The sequence below is a fragment of the Panthera uncia genome, chromosome D2 (genome assembly GCF_023721935.1).
Source record: "Panthera uncia isolate 11264 chromosome D2, Puncia_PCG_1.0, whole genome shotgun sequence".
NCBI classification, from domain to species: Eukaryota; Metazoa; Chordata; class Mammalia; order Carnivora; family Felidae; genus Panthera; species Panthera uncia.
Window position 1 is genome coordinate 26,918,121 of NC_064818.1, and position 22,209 is coordinate 26,940,329.

At 36.3% G+C, this 22,209-nt stretch overlaps 2 protein-coding genes across 3 annotated transcripts in view; one reads left to right on the forward strand and one right to left on the reverse strand.

The window, feature by feature from the left end:
- The window catches only part of CTNNA3 (catenin alpha 3), a 1,717,381-nt gene that overhangs the window by 983,018 nt on the left and 712,154 nt on the right, over positions 1-22,209 (reverse strand). The gene's annotated exons all lie outside the window — the stretch shown is intronic.
- LRRTM3 (leucine rich repeat transmembrane neuronal 3) lies at positions 9,811-13,149 on the forward strand (the record flags this gene model as incomplete). The annotated part of the gene is made up of 1 exon (XM_049646656.1): positions 9,811-13,149. A coding segment is annotated over one exon (1,569 nt), but the record flags the coding sequence as incomplete, so codon positions are not given.

Here is a 22,209-nt window from a genome sequence, read left to right on the forward strand (position 1 = left end):
TTGTTCTTTTTGTGTTATCTCCTAAATTTCTTATTTTTTTTAATTACTTCAAATTTTGTTTAAACGTTCATCTGTGCTACGTGTTCCAAAAAGAGAACATGCCTACAGTGTCTATGGGGGAGCAGTGTCGGCCTGAAGCCGCTGTAAAGATGTTGGTGCTGATCAGTGAAAATCCCAAAGAGAGACTACATCTCAGGGAACAGAAGGTCACATGAGTTACCTCCTACTTGCTCTCAAATGCGAAGCCCTCAGAAAGGTATTTAGAGATTTTCTGACTATTCTATCAAACTGTCACTAGCCTTTATCCTGTTATGTCTTCATAGCACTCATCTCTAGTTGACATTGTGTGCCTATGTTGTTTATTTTTTACTATCTCATCAACTAAAATGCAAGTCCTCTGATGGTAGGCAGTTTGTCTTATTCACTGTTGTATCCTCAGCACAAAAAACAGTGGACAAACTTGATAAATATTCATTGAGTAAAAAAATAAACTCTCAATTCGGGATCAGATAAAGATACTTTATTTCTATTAAGGGCCCGTGGCATTTGCTTCCAGGGACTAAGTCAATTTCTGTCTGAGTCACAATTTTGCCACTTGGGGGCTCTGCTGTTAGCCACAGGAGATTCCTAAGCATTCCCCCTGCACTCTTAAGGGAACTATTTTTCAGTCAGGATTAAGCATTAGCAATACAAAGAAGGTTTCTCTGGCCCTTTAAGAGAGTCCCCAAATAGACTGATACATTTTAGTGTAATATAAGGACCCATAGCTCCTATTCTCTGCCACTACCTTGCAAACCTATGCAGAGTTTCTCTTCTCTCAGAAGTTTAATATCTTTTAGGTCTGCAGGGTAAAATTTAAAATATCAGACTTACTGTTTCAGAAACAAAAATAAAATTAACCAATGGAAAATTATGGTTTTTAATCCAAATCAAGATTTCTATTATCTTTCACTGTCTGGTGGTTGGGGAATAATTCTTAATGCTGATATATTTGTCAGGAAGGCAGATTTTAAAATATACTAGTGTACCTGGTTGAAACTATTCTTTACAATCCTTTAAAAATACAATAGAACATGCTGTCGACTGAATGTTTGTGTCCCCCTGCCCCTCCACATTCATATGTTGAAACCTAACCCCCAGTGTGATGGTATTTGGAGGTGGGGCATTTTGGAGTGATTAGCTCATAAGAGGAGAGCCCTCATGAAGGGATTCGTACCCTTATAAGAGAGGCCCCTGAGAGACCCCTTGCCCCTATGTCGTGTGAAGTTACAGAGAAAAGAGGACGTCTCTATGAACCAGGGAGCAGGCCCTCAACAGCCACAGAATCTACTGGCTTCTTGATCTTGGATTTCCCAGACTCCAGAACTGTAAGAAATGTTTCTGTTTGTTAAAAAGCCACCCAATCTATGGTATTCTGTTAAAGTAACCTGAATGGACCAGAACAGAAATTTTTTCTTTAAAACTTCTTGTTTTGTCGGAATATATATGAAGTAAATATCGCAAAATGTTTACTGTGATACCATTTAAACAATATTGCCTTTATATTCAAAGCACAGCCATACATGGGAAATAGAACATCAAATATTAAGGTGCAAATTTGGTTAAGAGACATTTATAGCTACTCTAAAGTTTCTTTATTTTACTATGAGAAAGTATAAGAAATTTGGGAATGTATATATAGGACTATAAATTTTACAGTGTGGCTCTGGTGCTTGCCATGTTCCTTCATGGAATTTTTTCTAAATGAAAAGCTAGAAAACTGATTTCTCTCAATATAAATGACTATAAGTGACTTTGATTGCTATTCTATTGAATTTTTTGAGATTTTGTTAGAAGAACACCTCAGCATCAATACAAAATTAACAAATTTGCTTATCAAGGAGCATCAAATAATTGCTTTTGCTGACTACAGGCAAAAAGGCAAGTGTGATGGAAAGTGGAGAACAGAAACACTGGTAAATATGAACATTAAACCAACATAGAGTCATGGCACCTTAATATTATTTCTCACTCCCAAACTTGCCATTTAACCAATTATGAATTCCCTGGTTCTATAAATACCACAAGATAGAAACACATTTTTTTTTTTTCTGAGCTCTAAGTCTCATTTCACACAAAAGTTTGGCAAGTCTCAGATTTGCTACCAAAAGTAAATAGATGTCCTATGGGGCTGGATATCCTGCTTCCTGCTTCAATTAATAAATGGGACTCTTGCTCAACATGTATGTCATTAAAACTCACTCATTGCAAATGAAATAACACAAGGGAGAGCAATCAACCAAATACAAAGCATGGACCAAGGTAAAGTCCAAATGACCCGGTATCTCCCAACATATCAATGGCATCATAAAATTAAAGAGATTTCAGAAACATGAAAACCAAATGCAGTATCTGTGCTTTGCTTAATTCTTGACTACAAGCCAACTTTATGAACTTATTGTTAATTTGTTAGGTGTAATAATGCTAGATGGTTAAATTAAAAGTCTCTATTGGTTAGAATTGCATACTATAATATATACGGGTAAAGTGACATGATTTCTGAGATTTGCTTTTAAGATACCCTAGGGGGGAAAATGGTGTGTGTATGTGGGAAGAGGGATGGGAAAGATAAAAAAAATAACAAAATATTGATAATTGTTGAAGTTGATGTTTATTATACTGTTTACTTTTGTGTATGTTTTTAAATTCCACTTAAAAAATAAAAACAATTGTTTCCTCAAGGTTGAATAGTCTTTTCAGTCTTCAGAAGCCTACCACTAAGTGTTATACTTTAAGAGTCTGTTATTTTTTCCTATCCCCAAATTTAGCCTCGGGCTACCTCTGAAAGAAGTGATGCAATGAAACCTCAAAATACAGACTGATGCTACAACATAAATGTGCCTTCAGGGGAGGGAGAAGGAGATGTGTTAGATAACCTTATAAGGTCTCATTCATTTGAATTGCTTCATTTGAGAAAGACACTGAAAGACCATTTTAACAGTCAGACCTGGAACTTTCTTTATCCATTTATCTAAGCCAGAGATGTTCACTCATAACCATATGTGGCCAAACAGGGTTTTTAATAGAGCCCTTGAAGCAAGCAGATGGAAACTAAGGATATTTCAGAGACATGTTAATGCTTTTATGAAAGATCAGGATATAATTACAAATGTACAAATGCATATGTGTATTCTAACAACTAGAAATAAAATCATATTCATAGCTGTAGGGAACTCTCTGTTAGCATTCTGACAACTCTATGATAAGGTAACTGAGTCAAAAACATTAATCTCTTTACAATATCTCAATCAAATGCATTTATTGGTGAAATCATTTCATGACTTAGAACACTGAATGACAACAATGTATGCAGTATAATAAATGGTTGTGGTATTAAAATTGTAGTAGAAAGGGAATACTGAAGAATTTTTTTAATTGGCAAATTCTGACTCCATTCTTGACCATGTTAGTGCCCCTTGATACATGTTTGTTGCAGTATATGCTGATGACCAAAGAACCTAGACAGAATCAAAGAAAATCAATTTTCACAAAGGTACTCTGATTCCAGAAACATTTTATACCACTTTATAGTCTACAAAGTATTTACACATAAATTAAGGAAATTGATCCTAAATAAAAGTCTTCAAGATTTACAACACAGGTTTTGAGTCCCATTTTGCAGATAAGCAAACTGAAACCCTGAGAAGTTTGCCCAGAATCAGTTCCAAATTCCAAATGTCAACTGACACATGCAATAAAAAGTATATGTCATTCTCTAAATTATTTTAGAAAGACATTTTGGATTCACTGAATTTATTTTCCAGTATACTTAGTCCAAATGTCCCTGTATTTGGTCTTTATGTAATTTTCAGTTTTCATCAAAGCTTTTGCTTCTGTTGCCTTCCAAGGCCATATGCAAAGACATTGCCTTTGCCTAGGCCATCTGAATAGAAATCCATGTTGCTATTGTTTAGTGGCTAATTTTGCTAATCATTTCATAAAATATTTTAAAATACATTATGGTCCTTTGAGGCGTAATATGAAGATGATGTTTTCGAAAATTAAAGCCTCACAAAATTGAAGAAAAGTGAGAGCCAAATTTTAAGTTAATTCAAATGCATTGACTCTTTTTTTTAGTGTTTCCACAGTTTATTTATAAATTATTTTGAAGAATTGTTGATCCTATTCCCAAAAGCTGATGGCTTCACCATCCCTCTAGTTGTTCAGCTCATAAAATAGGAATTATCTTTAATCTCTCTCTTTATCTCCACTTCTAATCCATTAGAAAACTCCTGTAAATTTTACCTAAGCATATATCCAGTAATTAGCCAATTCTCGTCATTTTCACTGTTTCCACACTGGTCGAAGCCACCATCATCTCTCTCCTAGATTGGTACAATGGCCTCCTTACTGACCTCCCTGCTTTTATCATTGTCCTTTTAGAGTTTATTCCCATAACAGCAGTGTGAGTGATCCTTTCAATGGGTAACTTGATCATAGCTTTACTCTGCACAAAATCTTGAGTTGGTTCCCGGTTTTCTCCAAAATAAAGTCAAAGTTTTTTCAATAGCATAAAAAGCCCTCTATGACCCAGGACCCAGGACCTCTCTGACTTCATCTCTAATTCCTCTACCCTTACTCTCTCCATTCTAGACCGATTGGCCTGTTTGCTATTCATTGAACATATGATCTGCACCCACCAGAGGGCCTTTAGACAAGCCACCCCCCATATACATTTAAGGTCAACAACCTCATCTCCTTTGAGGGTTTGCTCAAAAAGCCACTTTTTCTTAGTGGCCCTAACCATTCCAATTTAACACTACAAGAAACGGACTTTTAACCATAGAGAACAAACTGATGGCTACCAGAGGGAAGGTAGGTGGGGTGGGGGTGGGGGGTTAAATTAGGTGATGGGGATTAAGGAATGTACTTGTGATGAGCACCAGCTATTTATTGTATGTAAGTGTTGAATCACTAAATTCTATACCTGAAACTAACATTACACTGTGTGTTAACTAACAGGGTTTAAATAAAAACTTTACAATTTACCTCACCCTCTATACTCCCAATCGTCCCTAATCTCACTTTTCTTGTTTCTATAGTACCTGTTACCTAATAATATGTTATTTATGTTTTTGTTCATGTCATCCCTTTTGAATAAATGCTTATATCTTTGTTTTGTACACTGATGTATTCTAAGTGTCTGGACCAGCATCTAGTACATAGTGAGTACCCAAACTATGTATTTGTTTAATGCATGAAATCTCTAAGGCCAACCCATTGTTAATATATCACTACATCTTCTTTAAACCCTGATTTTCTAATTTTTTTGGCAATTCAGTTTCATATTGTACTGAAATTGGACACTGTACACTGAGATTGAATTTATTTACCCAATTTAAACAAAATATGTGCAGTTATTTGAAGTACTATAAATATAGTTTTGAAAAGTCTTTAGGTGAATGACTATGCTTTATAACTGTATAAATCATTAAGGTTCTAGATTCATTTGGGAATATTTAACTTGTCAGGTAGTTTATGGTTTGTTTCTGCATGTGGTATAAGTGCAAGAGAATTTTAAACATATAATGTAGTATAAATTTGATTCTGTTGAAAGGCAAATCAGAACTAATCATCTTGTTATAGTCAACAAGTAAAAGGAGGGTAAACTTAATGCAATAGCATATTACTACAATATTTTAGAACATAAAGTTGTTTTCTATTTCTTTTGAAAGACCACTCTATGTCTTTGGGCTAATTTCGGCAGCTTCAAGTATTAGTCTCCTTTGAATTGTATTATTTTATTTTGGGATTTTTCCACACCCCATGAATGGTCTTCCTCCATGCTCCTGATTACATTGAATCAAGACAGACCTGGTGGTGATGCCAGCTTAGGGGCTAGTGGCAATGTAGGGGCCACACAGAGTACTTGGAGTCAGACCCAGTCCAAGAAAAGCACCTGATTACTACTGAGAAAGAAACCAATGATCAATATTAAGAGGAAATATCAATTATGAGATTAAAGGGGTGAATGTGAAGTCAGAACTATGGAGCAACATAAGATCAGAAGCCAAGGTATCAGAAAAATGGCTGAAAACTAAGGTATGGAACACAGCAAAAAATGTTATTCATCATAAATAATCCAAGATTTCTCCCAGGAAAAACAAAGTGAGAGAATTACATTCTCAGTGGGCTCCTCTGTGTTCCTGTCACCAGGGAATGAGGGAAAAAGAAGCAGCACGAAGTTCTCTACCAGCCATCGTAGAGAAGCTCTCTGTAGCTGTTAGGCAAAACAGACATCTCAAAGGCTACTTTCCATAGAGAAGCAAGGAAAGTAAGGAGAAAAATCAGAGGCTCCCAAGCAATGAAGATATGAGAGGGGGGGTTATAGATATGATTTCCTTCGGTATGTTTTAATAGATACAAGTTGTCAAGCCCCATTTGGGATGTGAGATGATAAAAGTTGTAACATGTCAAAGGGAATATTCAAAGATATATTTATTGTTCTTATGCCACTTGTAATTTAACCATGAAAATGAGAGATCTACATAAAAAGTGAAGATCACTTGCTGACCATCTAAATATTTCCACTTTCTAGTTTCTTGCCTTTTTTACATACATTCTTTAAGAACACTTTCTCCAAAATTGTATCCAGTATCATTGACTCAGGAACTGCAGAAATCAATCCCATGTACCCAAGATTAGCATTACACACCCAGTTTGTCTTATATCAAATGTAATTGTGACCCCCATAAAAATGTATTTATTTAATAACAGAGTGTCTATTATGTGTCAAGTACTGTTCTAGGTATTAGAGAAACTGAAGTAGACAAAACACTACCTTTATCCTCATTGAACTTGCATCACAATGTCATAAACTTTTATACCCTCTCTTCCTACTAGGGGAACATTTATTATTTTTAATCACTCCCTTACAGTGCATTTCTTAAACTTACTTGTCCATCAGTGTTGATAAGTGCAGCCTCTTCCATCCCATGAATCAGAATCTTGGGGGGAAGACTGAGAAATTTATCTTTTTAACAAGCTCTCTGGGGGCTTTATATGCAATGATACCATGATAATTTGGGGGGGGAGGGAACCACTGCCCTTTTCATAGCATACTATCTGAGGAATTGGTGATTTCATTGGATTATTTCTGTGGGACCCCTTTGATTGCCATGACTAACATTCTTGAAGAATGTGAAATTTCTCATTGTTAGAGAATCTGAAAGCTCTCTGGGGTTTTCCACAGCCAATTCCCCTAACAAAGACTAACAAAGCAAACTTTTTCAGGTATACTATTTATGTTCAAACAAAATGATTTTCTCTATGTGACAGATGTTACTATATTCTGCTTTAGGGAAGAAAAGAATCAAACATTAATTATGATCTAGTTATGATCCATAGAACCAAAAGATTCATTTTAAAGATAAAGTTGAAATGATGGAGATTTAGGAAGTTCTTTTGTTAAAGGAAGGTAAGACTGAATGAATCCTAGAAATCCATTGTGAACAATATAAATATTTTCATTGAAGAGGCTTTTTGTGAGTTAATGATAGTATAGTCAATATTCAGTACTAAACAACATGCAATGACAGCAAATAAAGTTGATATTCCAATAACAGCTAACACAGGTTTATCATGTCCACACACTATTCTAAGTACTTTACAGATATTAACTTGACAATTCTCTAACCTTCTATGGAATGTTTTTTTGTTATCATACTTATTTTGTAGAAGAGAAAATGAGGCATACAGAAGATAAGTAACCTATCGTGGCCAGGATTTGATCCTAGGTGCAAAAATCCATACTCTTAATCACTAGACTAAACTGCTTCTCATTAGTTTTTTTTAATACTTCTTCAAAGAATCATACCAAAGAAGTTTATACAAAAGTAGGAATCAAGAATTTTATTATTTTATTTTATTTTATTATGTTTTATCGCAGCTTCCTTGCCCCAGTGTCCTCATCAGCCTAATTTTCATCTGATTCATTTTAAGAGGAAGATAACATTGTTGTTGAAGCATGATCATCTAGTGGTTAGAGGTTCTAGTCTGAGAGAGGTACGGTTTTGAATCTCAGCTCTGCCACTTACTAACTGTATGAATTTCAGCAAGTTCCCTTTCCAAGTCTCAGTTTCCTCATCTTTAAAATGAAGGTTATAATGGGACCTACATCATAATATTGTTTACAGATACAAGATAGCTCATTTACAACAACTTAGGAAGTGTTCGATAAACATTATTAGCAGCATCTAACAAATGGACAATAAATAGCAGCATCAGTAAACTGAACCAAATGATCTCTTGATTCCTCTACTTGCACTAAAAAGAGTTTCTCTTCTAATTACAAATGATAGCAACCAAAACATCAAATTCAGCCATAAGTCATTAAACCAATTATTTCTTTTGTAGGAAAACCAGAAAGGCTACTGGACACATTAATTTATATGTCATTAGTTATCCCCTCTATTCCAAAATGTGTTCTAGCATCCTGAGACACCTCGCATAATACAATCACTGTGACTCCAAGGGGTCAAATGGGCAGGCAGTTAATGCTTCTCTGTGAAAAGCTCAGTAACTCACTTTATAAATTTCAGCTCAAAGCCTATGTTGAGGTGAAGAAAAATTGACATTCGGTCTGTGAATTTAATGTCAAGCTCCAGAAAAACTCTAGGCAGTACATGATTAGCGATTAAGGGGACGCAGACAATAAAGACATTGCCAAATTGTAAAACAAGACTCGGAAATTACAGAAAATGTTGCTAGTTATTGATTACGGTGACCATTCAGTTCCCATTGAGCCACCCAAAAGAATCATTCATTTTCCAGCAGAGAGCCTGCTCATTTGCAAGATAAAAGAGAGGCATTTCTGCACATGCCCATAATGTTCTTCACCACTGGGGGCAGCTTTACATAAGACTGCATTCACTGAAACCAAAGCAACAGTCCGAGCAGCTTTCAGAATGACAGTCTGCAGAAGTGAGCTGAGCGTGTGTGCGGTACGGGGCTCTCCTGCCTCCTGGGCTCCAACGCAGCTCTGTGGCTGAAGTGGGTGCTCACCACCAGAATGCTGGGCTATGGAATACAGATGTGGCAGCTCAGGTAGCCCCACGTTGCCGGGAGGAATACATCATGCTTTCCGATAAGAAGAAATTGTAGAAGCCAGTTTTTGGTTTTTTTTTTTAACGACCCCCCCCCCCAAAAAAAAAACTGTAAAGATGCAAAAACGTAATATCCACGAAGATCCTATTACCTAGGAAGATTTTGATGTTTTGCTACAAATGCGGTATTGGAATTTATTTGTTCTTGGAGTGTTCTGCGTGGCTGGCAAAGAATAATGTTCCAAAATCGGTCCATCTCCCAAGGGGTCCAATTTTTCTTCCTGGGTGTCAGCGAGCCCTGACTCACTACAGTGCAGCTGACAGGGGCTGTCATGCAAGTGGCCCCTTAAGCCAAAGCAAAAGACCTAAGGACGACCTTTGAACAATACAAAGGATGGGTATGTTTTGTCATTTTTCTTCTTTCCTTCTTAAAAAAAAAAAAAAACGAAAACAAAACCAAAAACAAAACCCTTTAGTCTGTGTTGTAATTCTGCCTTAATTATTTTAGAGATTACCTTTCTGTCCTTAAGACTATAAATTCAATTGCTTAGTGGACACGTTTCCTTGCTTAACTACTAAAAAAAAAAAAACCCTAAAAACAATTCTGTTTACATTTCATAGAGGTGATATTTGATATTAAATGTTGTTATTTAGATTTAAATTTTTAAAAAAGAAAATACATGCCTATTTTTGCTTGATTAAAAATAAATGAATTCCTTTTTGGGGGGATAACTTTTCTAAGTTGTTTTTATTTCCAGGTTTCAATGTAATTAGGCTACTGAGCGGATCAGCTGTAGCACTGGTTATAGCCCCCACTGTCTTACTGACAATGCTTTCTTCTGCCGAACGAGGATGCCCTAAGGGCTGTAGGTGTGAAGGCAAAATGGTATATTGTGAATCTCAGAAATTACAGGAGATACCCTCAAGTATATCTGCTGGTTGCTTAGGTTTGTCCCTTCGCTATAACAGCCTTCAAAAACTTAAGTATAATCAATTTAAAGGGCTCAACCAGCTCACCTGGCTGTACCTTGACCATAACCATATCAGCAATATTGATGAGAATGCTTTTAATGGAATACGCAGACTCAAAGAGTTGATTCTGAGTTCCAACAGAATCTCCTATTTTCTCAACAATACCTTCAGACCTGTGACAAATTTAAGGAACTTGGATCTGTCCTATAATCAGCTGCATTCTCTGGGATCTGAACAGTTTCGGGGCTTGCGGAAGCTGCTGAGTTTACATTTACGGTCTAACTCCCTGAGAACCATCCCTGTGCGAATATTCCAAGACTGCCGCAATCTGGAACTTTTGGACCTGGGATATAACCGGATCCGAAGTTTAGCCAGGAATGTCTTTGCTGGCATGATCAGACTCAAAGAACTTCACCTGGAGCACAATCAATTTTCTAAGCTCAACCTGGCCCTTTTTCCAAGGTTGGTGAGCCTTCAGAACCTTTACTTGCAGTGGAATAAAATCAGTGTCATAGGACAGACCATGTCCTGGACCTGGAGCTCGTTACAAAGGCTTGATTTGTCAGGCAATGAGATTGAAGCTTTTAGTGGACCTAGTGTTTTCCAGTGTGTCCCAAATCTGCAGCGCCTCAACCTGGATTCCAATAAGCTCACATTTATTGGTCAAGAGATTTTGGATTCTTGGATATCTCTCAATGACATCAGTCTTGCTGGGAATATATGGGAATGCAGCAGAAATATTTGTTCTCTGGTAAATTGGCTGAAAAGTTTTAAAGGTCTGAGGGAGAATACAATTATCTGTGCCAGTCCCAAAGAGCTGCAAGGAGTAAACGTGATCGATGCAGTGAAGAACTACAGCATCTGTGGCAAAAGTACCACGGAGAGGTTTGATCTGGCCAGGGCTCTCCCAAAGCCGACATTTAAGCCTAAACTCCCCAGGCCGAAGCACGAGAGCAAACCCCCTCTGCCCCCCACGGTGGGAGCCACGGAGCCTGGCCCAGAGACTGATGCTGACACTGAGCACATCTCTTTCCATAAAATCATCGCAGGGAGCGTGGCCCTTTTCCTGTCCGTGCTCGTCATCCTGCTCGTTATCTACGTGTCATGGAAGCGGTACCCTGCGAGCATGAAGCAGCTGCAGCAGCGCTCCCTCATGCGAAGGCACAGGAAAAAGAAAAGACAGTCCCTAAAGCAAATGACTCCCAGCACCCAGGAATTTTATGTAGATTACAAACCCACCAACACGGAGACCAGCGAGATGCTGCTGAATGGGACGGGACCCTGCACCTATAACAAATCAGGCTCCAGGGAGTGTGAGGTATGAACCATTGTGATAAAAGCGCTCTTAAAAGCTGGGAAATAAGTGGTGCTTTATTGAACTCTGGTGACTATAAAGGGAACGTGGTGCCCCCTCCCCTTCCCTCTCCCTCCTGCTTTGCTGGCAAGGTCCTTCCTGGTCCATTTTAGTACATTCATAATACTGGTCATTTTCCTCTGGTACAAAATCAACCCACTGAAATTTAAATACCACAATCAATGCAAAGCTCAAACTCCGGTTTAATAGAATGCCTATTGTATAAGACTCTTGATTGATTGCATTAATATCTCACTTGTTTTAAGATAAAACTTCTTTCATAAGTAGTCCCCCACCTCTGCTGTTATTTGCCTTGGGGTGGGACCAAATCTACAGTTCTAGAAGGTTTGTAGTTCACTGGTGAATCAAGGAAAAAGTGAATGATCCCAGGTACTTGAAGCTTGAACTGATTCCAGGAGAATGCTTGACTACAGGAACATTTAGAAACAGAGCCTAAAAACACTGTCTGGCTTAAAAAGAAAATTGAAGGAAACTATCAAATGATGGTGCTGGGTTAAAGAAGCGCCACGGGCAGTTTCCAGAGGTGTTTGAATTACAGTAAAGCAAGCCTAGGGAAAAGTGTTGAAGGGTTAAAATGCTGCAAATAGACAACTGAAAAATGTGAGGAGATGGTAAAAAATACAAAGTTTTAGACTTGAAGCCTTATCTCTGAAATCCATTCTTATAAAATCGAATCAGAGTTTTCACTGTCAATTTCTCCTAGCCTTTAATTAGCCTAAATTTAAAAAGAAATTTTTTTAATTAAATAACGAAGAAGCAAATTTGAGGAGGCAAATTTCTCCACTGTTCCTCACCTTAGGGAGTTTTCAGAGATGAGGCTTGCAAATGGGAAGGCAGCTTGCTATTTGCTTGTGGCTGGGAGCTTACCAGAATTTCTTTCCAGTTCTTTCAAGGACTCTAATGTAGTGAGTGGAATCTTTAGCTCTGTCTGTTCTTCTGTCTGGGATTTGTAAGACAGTCCTGTTGTGTTCCATTATGTGTCCTGCACACACTAGTCCCCTAATGACTGACACTTCATTCAGAGGCATAAGAGAGAACACATTCCAAGACATGCCTTCCACCGACAGCTTCACTGAAAAGAATGATTTTGATAACGCCTTAATAAAGGTATAAAATCTTAGAGGAAAAAATACCAACCCTATGGCAGTTGTCTTTTGCTTTTCTATTGTTGACATTACAGTGTCCCTATGTTCATCTATATTGTGAACTCATCCATCAGTATGAATCTGTACGGACCCTGCTGGCAATCTGCAAACTGCATGCATGTTTTTATGTCGTAGGTGAAAGTTTATTGACTGCAGCACAAATATCATGCCTTCTGTATTTAAGTAACTTTGACCACAGTTCATTAAGATTTTAGAAAAATGTTTTTGGTCTGTATTGTATCCTCTTTCAACCTCCAAAATGAACAATCCTATTATAGGAGCAAAAATCAGGAATTGCAACATTGAGTCTGTTTCATTTAATTTGGCTTGCCAAGCCCCATATCTTTAACCACGTCCCTGTTCTTCCAAAACACAATCACTGCAGCAAAAAAGAAAAAGTGGATGGCTATTTTTTAACCAGCTTTTTTATATAGTTTGAAGTCTTTTCATATGCTGAGAGGAAAAATCTAGGCAAGTCACCATGAAATATAATTGCAAGGAAGCCAGATTATAAAAAATCATACTTTTATAAGCAATAAAGGAAAGGGGACATTTAAAGTGGATTTCTCAAAGTACTATGATTTTGATTAAATCTTAAAAGAGATGCCAGTTCAGAAAAGCATCATAGCTACAATATATTTACCCAGGATAATTGTTGAATGTATACTTATTAATGGTAAATAGTCACAGATTCCCAATTGATTAATAATGCAGATACTTCCTTACAGTACTATGAACTGGATGACTGAGCCTACTGTGATGTTTTTCACTGAAGTTGTAATTTTGCATTTTTCATATAATGTCAGTGAATACATATTCCATTTCAAAAAGAAAATTTCTTTGATCAGCCTCATTTTTATCTGTACTAAAGATGATTGTATTAATTAAATGCAGTGTTAAAGTGAAAAAGCCCATTTCTATTCTTTGACTTGACCTTTTGCCTCATTTGTCACAGATACCAAATAAATTCAGGCAAGGTATATTTGTACTTATCTTTCTGAATTCTTGCAGATCTCACTGCTGTGATCCTACTGATATATATAAAATATGTTTGTTGTATTGAAAGTGTTTCTAAAATTCAAAGCCACTTCATGTGTTAGATTAAATAAATGACCAACGTTTTAAAGGCTGGTCATTTTTTAACGCCTAAATTTATTTATAAATTCAATAATAGAACCAAAATAAAATCCCTTAGATTTTAAATGTTATTTGATTCAGGATATGAAATATTTCTTAAAAAGAACCACCACCACCCCCAAACTTTGGGAATGAAGCTTCCCTAGTTCTCAGGATCTTCTGATCACAAATATACAACTCTTGTAGGCTAGACAATAACTAGTTCACCACCATGAATTTAACAAAGTCAACTTGGTCAATGCTCTCCTGCTCAAAAGTTGTTCTCACCCTGACTGCATGGCACTTTCTGGACTACATACTGTAAGTCTATTTTCATTCAGTATTTCAAACTCATTGTATATTAGAGAAATATAATTGGCATTCCATTTTCTATTCCAAATTTACATGAAGTATCTGACTTCCCTCAAAGGTGACAACAGTTAAATAAACAGCCTGACCTATTGAACTACACAACACAGATGCGTCAATGCAGAATGGATTCAGTCAATACTTTGAACGCTTTACCAGAGAGAGAAGAAATGCAGTTTAGTCACTGAACTGCATGTTATTCCCCCCATTTTTATGAGCCCCAGTGCACAGTGCTACTGCAGCACGGCTTTAATAGTCCCAGTGCCACAGTCTTCTAAGCAATACTTATGCAATATATATTCCTTTTAAATGAGTTTATATTTTCCAAGACTGTTGACATTACATTTTTTCAAAAAATTTAAACCATTTTTTTACTTGATTTGGTGAGTCAACTCTCTAAGTATACAGGCAATGAACTGTATTTCTGTGGAGCAGGAGTGACCTCCAGTGGCCAGTTGGACTAACCACAGTTATTCATACACCTATTCAGTGTTTCTAATCCTGAATCCTTACGTAAACATGATTTAAAACATATATTTTTTGCTCTGTGAATCAGATTCGGATTTTATTTAATTCATCTCTCTGGTAAATATAGTGTAATTTTTTAAGTTATATTTTGCATATTGACTTACTTAGTAATTAGCCTAGAGGCCACAAGAACTGGTACTGAGGGCTAGAAATGTGTCCATAGATGAAGAGCAAGTAAGAATGTCCTAAGAATAGATAAGAAATTCTTTAAAGTATTTATACTCATTGGCATTGCCCAGATATTCTGAAATTTTTATTAAATGGGTTAATATTTTCCATAGGCAGGATACTGAAATATAATGTAATTTAGATTCAGAAAGACAAATTTCCATATTAATATTGAAAGAATCAGCATCAGTTATTTACTAGTCCGTAGGAATATCTGAGCTATCAGGTGAGGGAGGCCTCCCCTTCGGCTCTAGAACTCTCCAGTTTCTTGATCATGCCAGTGACCTGTGCTTTGCCCCAGTGCTCTCCCCCACCCCCCCCCCCCCCCCCCCCCCCCCCCTTCTCAGCCAGCTGAACACTGGTTCTATTAGTCTCTCTGACAATGATGTTACAGTCTAAGAGGTGATGATTCATGGATAATGAAATTATGCTCTCCTTCTGAGGAAGGATAATGCAGAGTCAGATTCGTAAATTTGGCAAGGGATATTACGATGTTGTAGGTGCATGAAATATCCTCTCTTCCCTTGACATTTACCAAGAAAAGAACTTAAATAGCTTATTTAACATGTAGATTAGACCAGCATCAGAAACAAGCATCCAGCCATGAAGCCTAAGAAAAAATGAGTTCCAGATATGACAAATGAGAATTGAGCCATGAGAAATAAAAAACTCAGAAACTGTGTTGTTTCTTCCATTCCCTTTCCCCTGAGTTCTCATTGGTATCTGGATCTGTAGCAAACCCACAGAGTTTTTCTGTACTTGTACTTTCTTACCTATGTTAAAAATCAGACAAGGTTAGAAGAAACCATGAACATGAACTATAGGAGTAAATGTAAATTACAAACATTGTAAGAGAAACAGAATTGATGGAAGTTAAATAGCTTGTATTAAATGACTCTTGAAAACTAAGAAAAAAATAATATAGAGGTGAAAGTGAGTTCACCTAACCTAATTGTAATAGCTTACAGAACTGGACCAAAATTTTGCTTCGTCTCCAAAGCATCAGTGATTTTTGCATACTTGTGTAGAATAAAATAGAAATATTACTCAGAAAATCTACATAAATCTAGTTTACAGTTCTTTTTTATGGTACAGTATGGGCCTTAGATTCAAGTTTCTCTGACATTTGGTAATCTAATGATTTGAGGCAAATTTCTTAGCTTTTCTCAATTTCAAGTTCCCCATCTGTAAATGGGCATGTATTATTGACTTCACATGGTTATTGAAAGAACAAAACTAGAGAAGTACTCTGCTAACTCTACAATGGCAAATGCTTTTTCTTTTCAAAGAGCACTTGGTGAGATACTCAGGTGTGGTTGCTGGTGCTCTATGTCTGACCTGGGGCAAAAGATATCACTAACCTCTATGTTACAGAAGCCCAAAACCATTTTACATGAATGCGAATTCTGAGACTAGGAGGCTAGTCTAGAACTTAGTTTGTCTTTGACCTTTACTTTCCATAAATCAAAGTTTCTTCAACCCCATGTTATCAGAGTCTAGGAGTTTATTAATAATGATCACAATGTATACTAGACATAAAATAAAGATACCAACTAGAGAACAATGAACCAAAAGCTTATCAAAGTAAATAAAAATTCTAACGGTGTACCAAATCAGGTCATTATAGTGAGGACTTTCAAACAACATAGGTTACCTGTCCATCGCTTTTCTAGTATCAATATTTTGAGCGCTTGTTGTTTAACATTTATGGCAAGATGACATCATTATTGAACAAAAAGTAATTGCTCATAACTTGTTACAGTAGGGTTAGCATACGTTCCAGGTATCAATCACATGACATCTACTTTGTTTCTTTGTTTTCCCCAAAGACTATCCAAAATCTTCTCCTAATATAGAAATTGCTATCGTCTTTATCAATTACTGTCATTGAAAATCCCTGTATTAAAAAAAGCATAAAAACACAAAGGCTTTTTTTTTTGTGAGTAGCACCCTATTCACTTAGGCAAATTAAATACTATTCTTTGTTGGCCTTTCATCAAATAAATGACCAATGTAATCACAAATCTTTCTCCACTGGATGCAGCTTGTCTTACCAAAAATGATGTACATGCATTTCCAAAATTCTTATAATTTAAATATACAAACTAACTGTTGCTTTTTGACAGCTAAGTTTCTTTGAAATCTCTAAAGTACAGAGAAAAGGTAGTAGTTTTTCAGTGGAAAAAGTATTAGTGAATTTTATGCTTTTTTACCTTCATAGGATTATTGGTGGGTGTTCTTGAGTTAGGTCTTCTAAACATGTAAGAAGAATTCCAGGAATACAGACTATCTGAGTCACAATGTAAGACTAAGCAGAGGCAATCTATTTTACAACTGTACTTTCTAATGACAAAACCCCATATGCAATAATAATCCATTTTATTGAAAAAAAGTAAAAGAGCTTCTATCTTATCCTATCCAGCAAATGTTGTAATGAAAATTGGTAACTTTCTTGACAATTCTTGATATTTTCCTTTTATTTGCCAGGGGATCCCATTCCCTATCCCCCAAGAAGAAATTTCCTTTATACCTTTCTCCCACCCTTAAACTGTTGCTACCTACTTCACATATGCAAAAAATTGTTTCATCTCACCAAACACAGTCTTCCTTCATAGAAACCAACACAATTTGGTCACCTCACTCAGAGGAGTCACCTATCTCTAATAATAATTAAAAAATAAATTATGAAACAAGATTTAAGTCTGGCTGAAATATAGTTGAATCATGGGTTAACAAAGCATTAAAGCCTACTTCTATTTTCCTTCTTAATTACCTCCTAGAAAATAAAATATAGGACTTTATATATGGGAGTGTCCAACTATATTCCACCAATCAAAGACATTTATACCAACAATCAGAATTTTTGTCTTCTCAGGAATAAAATGCAAATTGGCGGGGGGGAGGGCTCACATATAAAATGATAAGGCAAATTCTACATTTAGCAAAGGCAATTTCTGTTAAAGCTTCATTGCACTAATTAGATCTGTTCAGGGTGTAAAATACATGTTGCCACTGAAGAGCAAAGGACTTCATTAAATACAAATCCTTATTCAGCACTCTTGGGGCTCAAACTTATTAATGAAGTGGGGGTAAAAAAAATGTTCTTAGACAATGGATAAACTATATGATAGTGAGGCTATACTATCAAGTGGTATTCATGGCTTCAACTGGGTGATCCCCAAATGTCGGTAAAAATTGGTTCATGGCATTAATATTGATCTGTTATACAGTCTGAAAGAAGGAACATGCTTACCCCTTCCCCATTTGAAGCAAACAACCAGAATCTCACAAGAATATTTAAAGGAAACTTGTAGAATATATCATGATGAGGCTGAAGCAGTAGGGTAACTTCAAAAACCTCTGATAAAAGCATTATAGGATCACAACAGTGAAAATCCTCTAAGGAGTTTAAAAACTAACTCATCACTTAAGGGTCAGTGTTGGCTTGTACTCATTGATTTGTTAAAGGGGCTTTGCACAATTTGTACAAAATTTTAAAGTGACAAGGCATAAATACTTGATGGAGATCCTGCCATTTATCCAGTGGAAGGTTAGGTAACATCACTAAATGATGACTAAAATAGAATAAAGATCTGTTTAATACAGCACAGGCGATATTATATAAGTATATTATGTTTTCCACCAAACAAGGCATGTTGTAGATGTTTAGAAGGAAAATGCATATCCATCCTAAAAGGTGATAATTCACATTTTTTATGTGAATTCACATTTGTGAATGTATGTGTATTCTTGTGTAATGGAGTCCTTATGTGCCAGGAGTGTCTATGCAGGGCTTTTTGTTTATTTGTTTTTAATGTAAGAAGAGACCTTAGATTGACTCTGTTTTCCTCGAAGTTTTATCCATTATTTCTATACCTTGTCCCTTCTTTACAGGACTGGCCTAAAATAATTCCTGCCTCACTCACACATGCTTCTGAAGCTAAATTCTATATCTCCCATTCCCATTTGGAAATAATATCCAGTGATTTACCATTGGGATATCCCTCTGCTAGCTAAATTCTAATCTGCCAGCATCATATTCTTCCCAGCCTGTGGCATACATTCCAGCCCATCTCATGCCATTAAATGGCAGCACACACTTAGTCCTATGGACTTTTACAGGGAGGATTGAGTAGTAAAATGTAAAAATCTACATATATTTTTATGGGCTTCACTTTGGTTGTTTTTATGGTCTAACACACAGAGATGTGTGGGGTCTTTATTAGTTTATACTGAAATGTAAAAGCATTAAGCTAGCTGTAAATTAAAAAGAAAAGGTCAAGGCAGATAAAAAAAAAAAAAAGAGTCCAGAGTTCATATTATATCTTTCTTAATCTTAAAAATAATCATAAATGATGAGCATCCTGTAGTTTACTTTCATGACATCTGATTTACTCTCCAAGTTTACCATCATATTCTTAAATGTAAGCTTCACATTCCTTCCATTTTTCCATTTCTAACAGAGAGGTTTCTTTTGTTTGTTTTATGGTTGTTTTGTTTTGTGCTGTTTTCTGCCTACAGATCTTTTCCCAGTCCAAACGTACCACTTTGCCTGTTTTTCTAGAATACCCACTCAAATTTTGATCCTGTCAGAAAGTCACAGGATAATTTATCAGTTTTATGGTTGGAGCAATCAGACAGACTGAATTTGTCTCTAGAGTACAATCTAGTCAAGTCTGGGATATCTGCCTTCTGTCTTCCCAGCCTCCCATTCCCATGACTTTTCTCCCTTTACAAGGATTATCCACAGCGAAATTCCTCCATCCAATGGTACTCCAGCTCTGTCAATTCCTTATTCCTTACCAAATATCTATTCCCAGATCTAGACCAGTATTATTGTTCCTCTTGAGGGCACTTACATTTAAATAGGGATAAAAAACCTTTAGCTAAAGGTGAGAAAGTCAGATATAAGATCAGGCATAACCAGCAGGGCTGGGGAAAGTACTTCTGGGGGCAAAAGGCTTTGCAAGCACCTCTGAAATCATCCTTTATTATAGATACCTCTAAATTTTTCTCAAACATGAGGCTGGAACTTACCAAAGACACCAAGGTAGAGTAAATAATCCAGGCTTTATTCAGTAAACTATAGTTTGAGAAATATCTTCAGTAAGTTGCCATTATACAAGGCTTAGTATTTCTTCACTGACAAACAATATGGTATACTAGAAAGAACTTGGGCCGTGGAACCAGAAAGAATCAGTTTGGATTCTGGTTCTGAGACTTCGTAACTACAAAATCTTGAGTCATAGCCTCTTCATCTTAAAAAAATTTGTAAAGCCATATATATAATCATCACCTGATTGTTGCAAGAGGGCAAAGAATCAGCATTTCTTGAATATTTGTACGTACGCTGTTATGGCACACTGCATGTATTACTTAATTTAATACTCATAAAGACCCTATGTGATTAAATGAGATGACATGGGTAAAATCACTTGGTACAAAGTTTGGCACATAATAGTAACCTTCTCTAACTGCTAAAACTTTCAGTACCATAGTATGCTTTAACAGTTGTGCCCCACTATCTATTTATTTTTAATGGAATAAGAGATACCTGGCAGACTTTCAAGGATTAGAATCTAAACTGTTCAAGGGCATCTAAGCACATGGTTAATACTAAAGAGTAATGTGGTATGTAAAACCAATATCCGAAACCTCCCAACAAAGCCCAAATGCAACCCTACCTTTACTTGCATGCCATTTTCCATGCTTTAGCACTGGTCAATTTTTGAAGTACAGGTGCTTTCCTACCTCTGCGCTTTTACTCAAGCTATATCCTTTTTGAGGAATGACTTTCTTCACTTCCAAGTCCTCCTGTCAATCTTGGAGCCTTTCTACAAATCCAATTACAATTTCACTCATTTCAGAAGTCTTCTTAATCTTGCCCTTCCTTGTTTTCCATGGTATTTTCTATCCCTGTTGGTGACTACATCACCACTTGTCTGTGTTAGAGTTATTAATGTGTCTGTATATCCTTTTGGAGGAAATGAACTATTTTTTAAATTTTACTTCTTCTACCAATGATGATTGATTGGTACAGTTTTTTATTCATGGTAGTTGTCTGTTGAATTGATTTTCTAGTAATTGTGATAAGGTTATTGTCAAGTTCATATTTATTTATATAGTCCACATATACATTTTGTGTTTTTACTTAACATATACATTTTCATATATGCAGTCTTCTCATTTACCATTTATTTAATTGGCTTCAAAAATTGGTTTCAAAAAATTCTGATGTAAGTACAGTTTTTAAAAATAATGTTCTGATTTAAATGCATCTATGTTACAAAGAACCTACGAATGATTTTCTTTTGATAGTTACCAAGGAAATGAACAATTTAGCGGGTATGTTAAAGTGACTAAGAGCTAAAAAATATTGTGAGACAAAGAAAAAAATATTTAATTCTAAGTATGAATACATCTTGATTTTAGTGGGTCATCTTTTGTTGTAAAAGCCATATATTTGTGACTGCTGTTTGTCCACTGCCTCTTGGGAAAGATCCTTTTCTCATTAGTATGGATGTCTGCTCATCCTGTCCTCAGTTCCAAAAAGGTTCTGCCTTAAATACATTCCAAGGCCGCACCTCTCCTACCAAACACAGGACCACTCTACACTATCTCGGACACTAGGTCAGAGGTCTTTGGCTTCCTGAATATACACATTTTCAAAGGAACTATTCTACTGGAGACTTCAAACATCAAATACTCAGAAGTTGATAATTAGTAATGCTCATCTTTTTTCTCTCTTGATTGATGATGCAGACAGCAGACTTGATCACATAGGATTGAGGCATCTGCCCTTTGTTGGGTCTCCGCTTTCCTCCCTCTCTTCATCCTTTTCCTCCTTTTAATTGAATTTCATCTCTCTCATCTCAACCTGAATTTCTTTCAATTTTTCCCTCTGTCCAACTTTTATTTATAAGTCAACCTCTACTACTTAAATATATACCTTCTGACTGCATTGAAAGGAAAATACTGGTGATTTTTATCTCTTAGAAAAGCAGTAATTAAAATGACACAGTCTAATAATTTAATTTAAAATAGAGTCAAAAAATGATTTTTATTCAACAGCTTTGTTTAGTTCTATAAATTAAGAACTGTAATTTTGTAAACAGTAATTTAATTTCAGAAATAGAGATGACATTGCTCATTTTTTTTTACTTTTTTATTAGTTTTCTTCATATTTGAGAGACAGAGAGACAGAGCGCAAGTGCGGGAGGGGCAGGGAGAGAGGGAGACACAGAATCCAAAGCAGCCTCCAGGCTCTGAACTGTCCGCACAGAGACCGATGCGGGCCAGAACTCACGGACGGTGAGATCATGACCTGAGCTGAAGTTGGATGCTCAACTGACTGAGACACCCAGGCGCCCCAACACTAGCCTGCTTCAGATTCACAAAATTCTGCATAGAGTGACAGCTGAATGAAAGTAACCTATAACCCATTATACAGGCA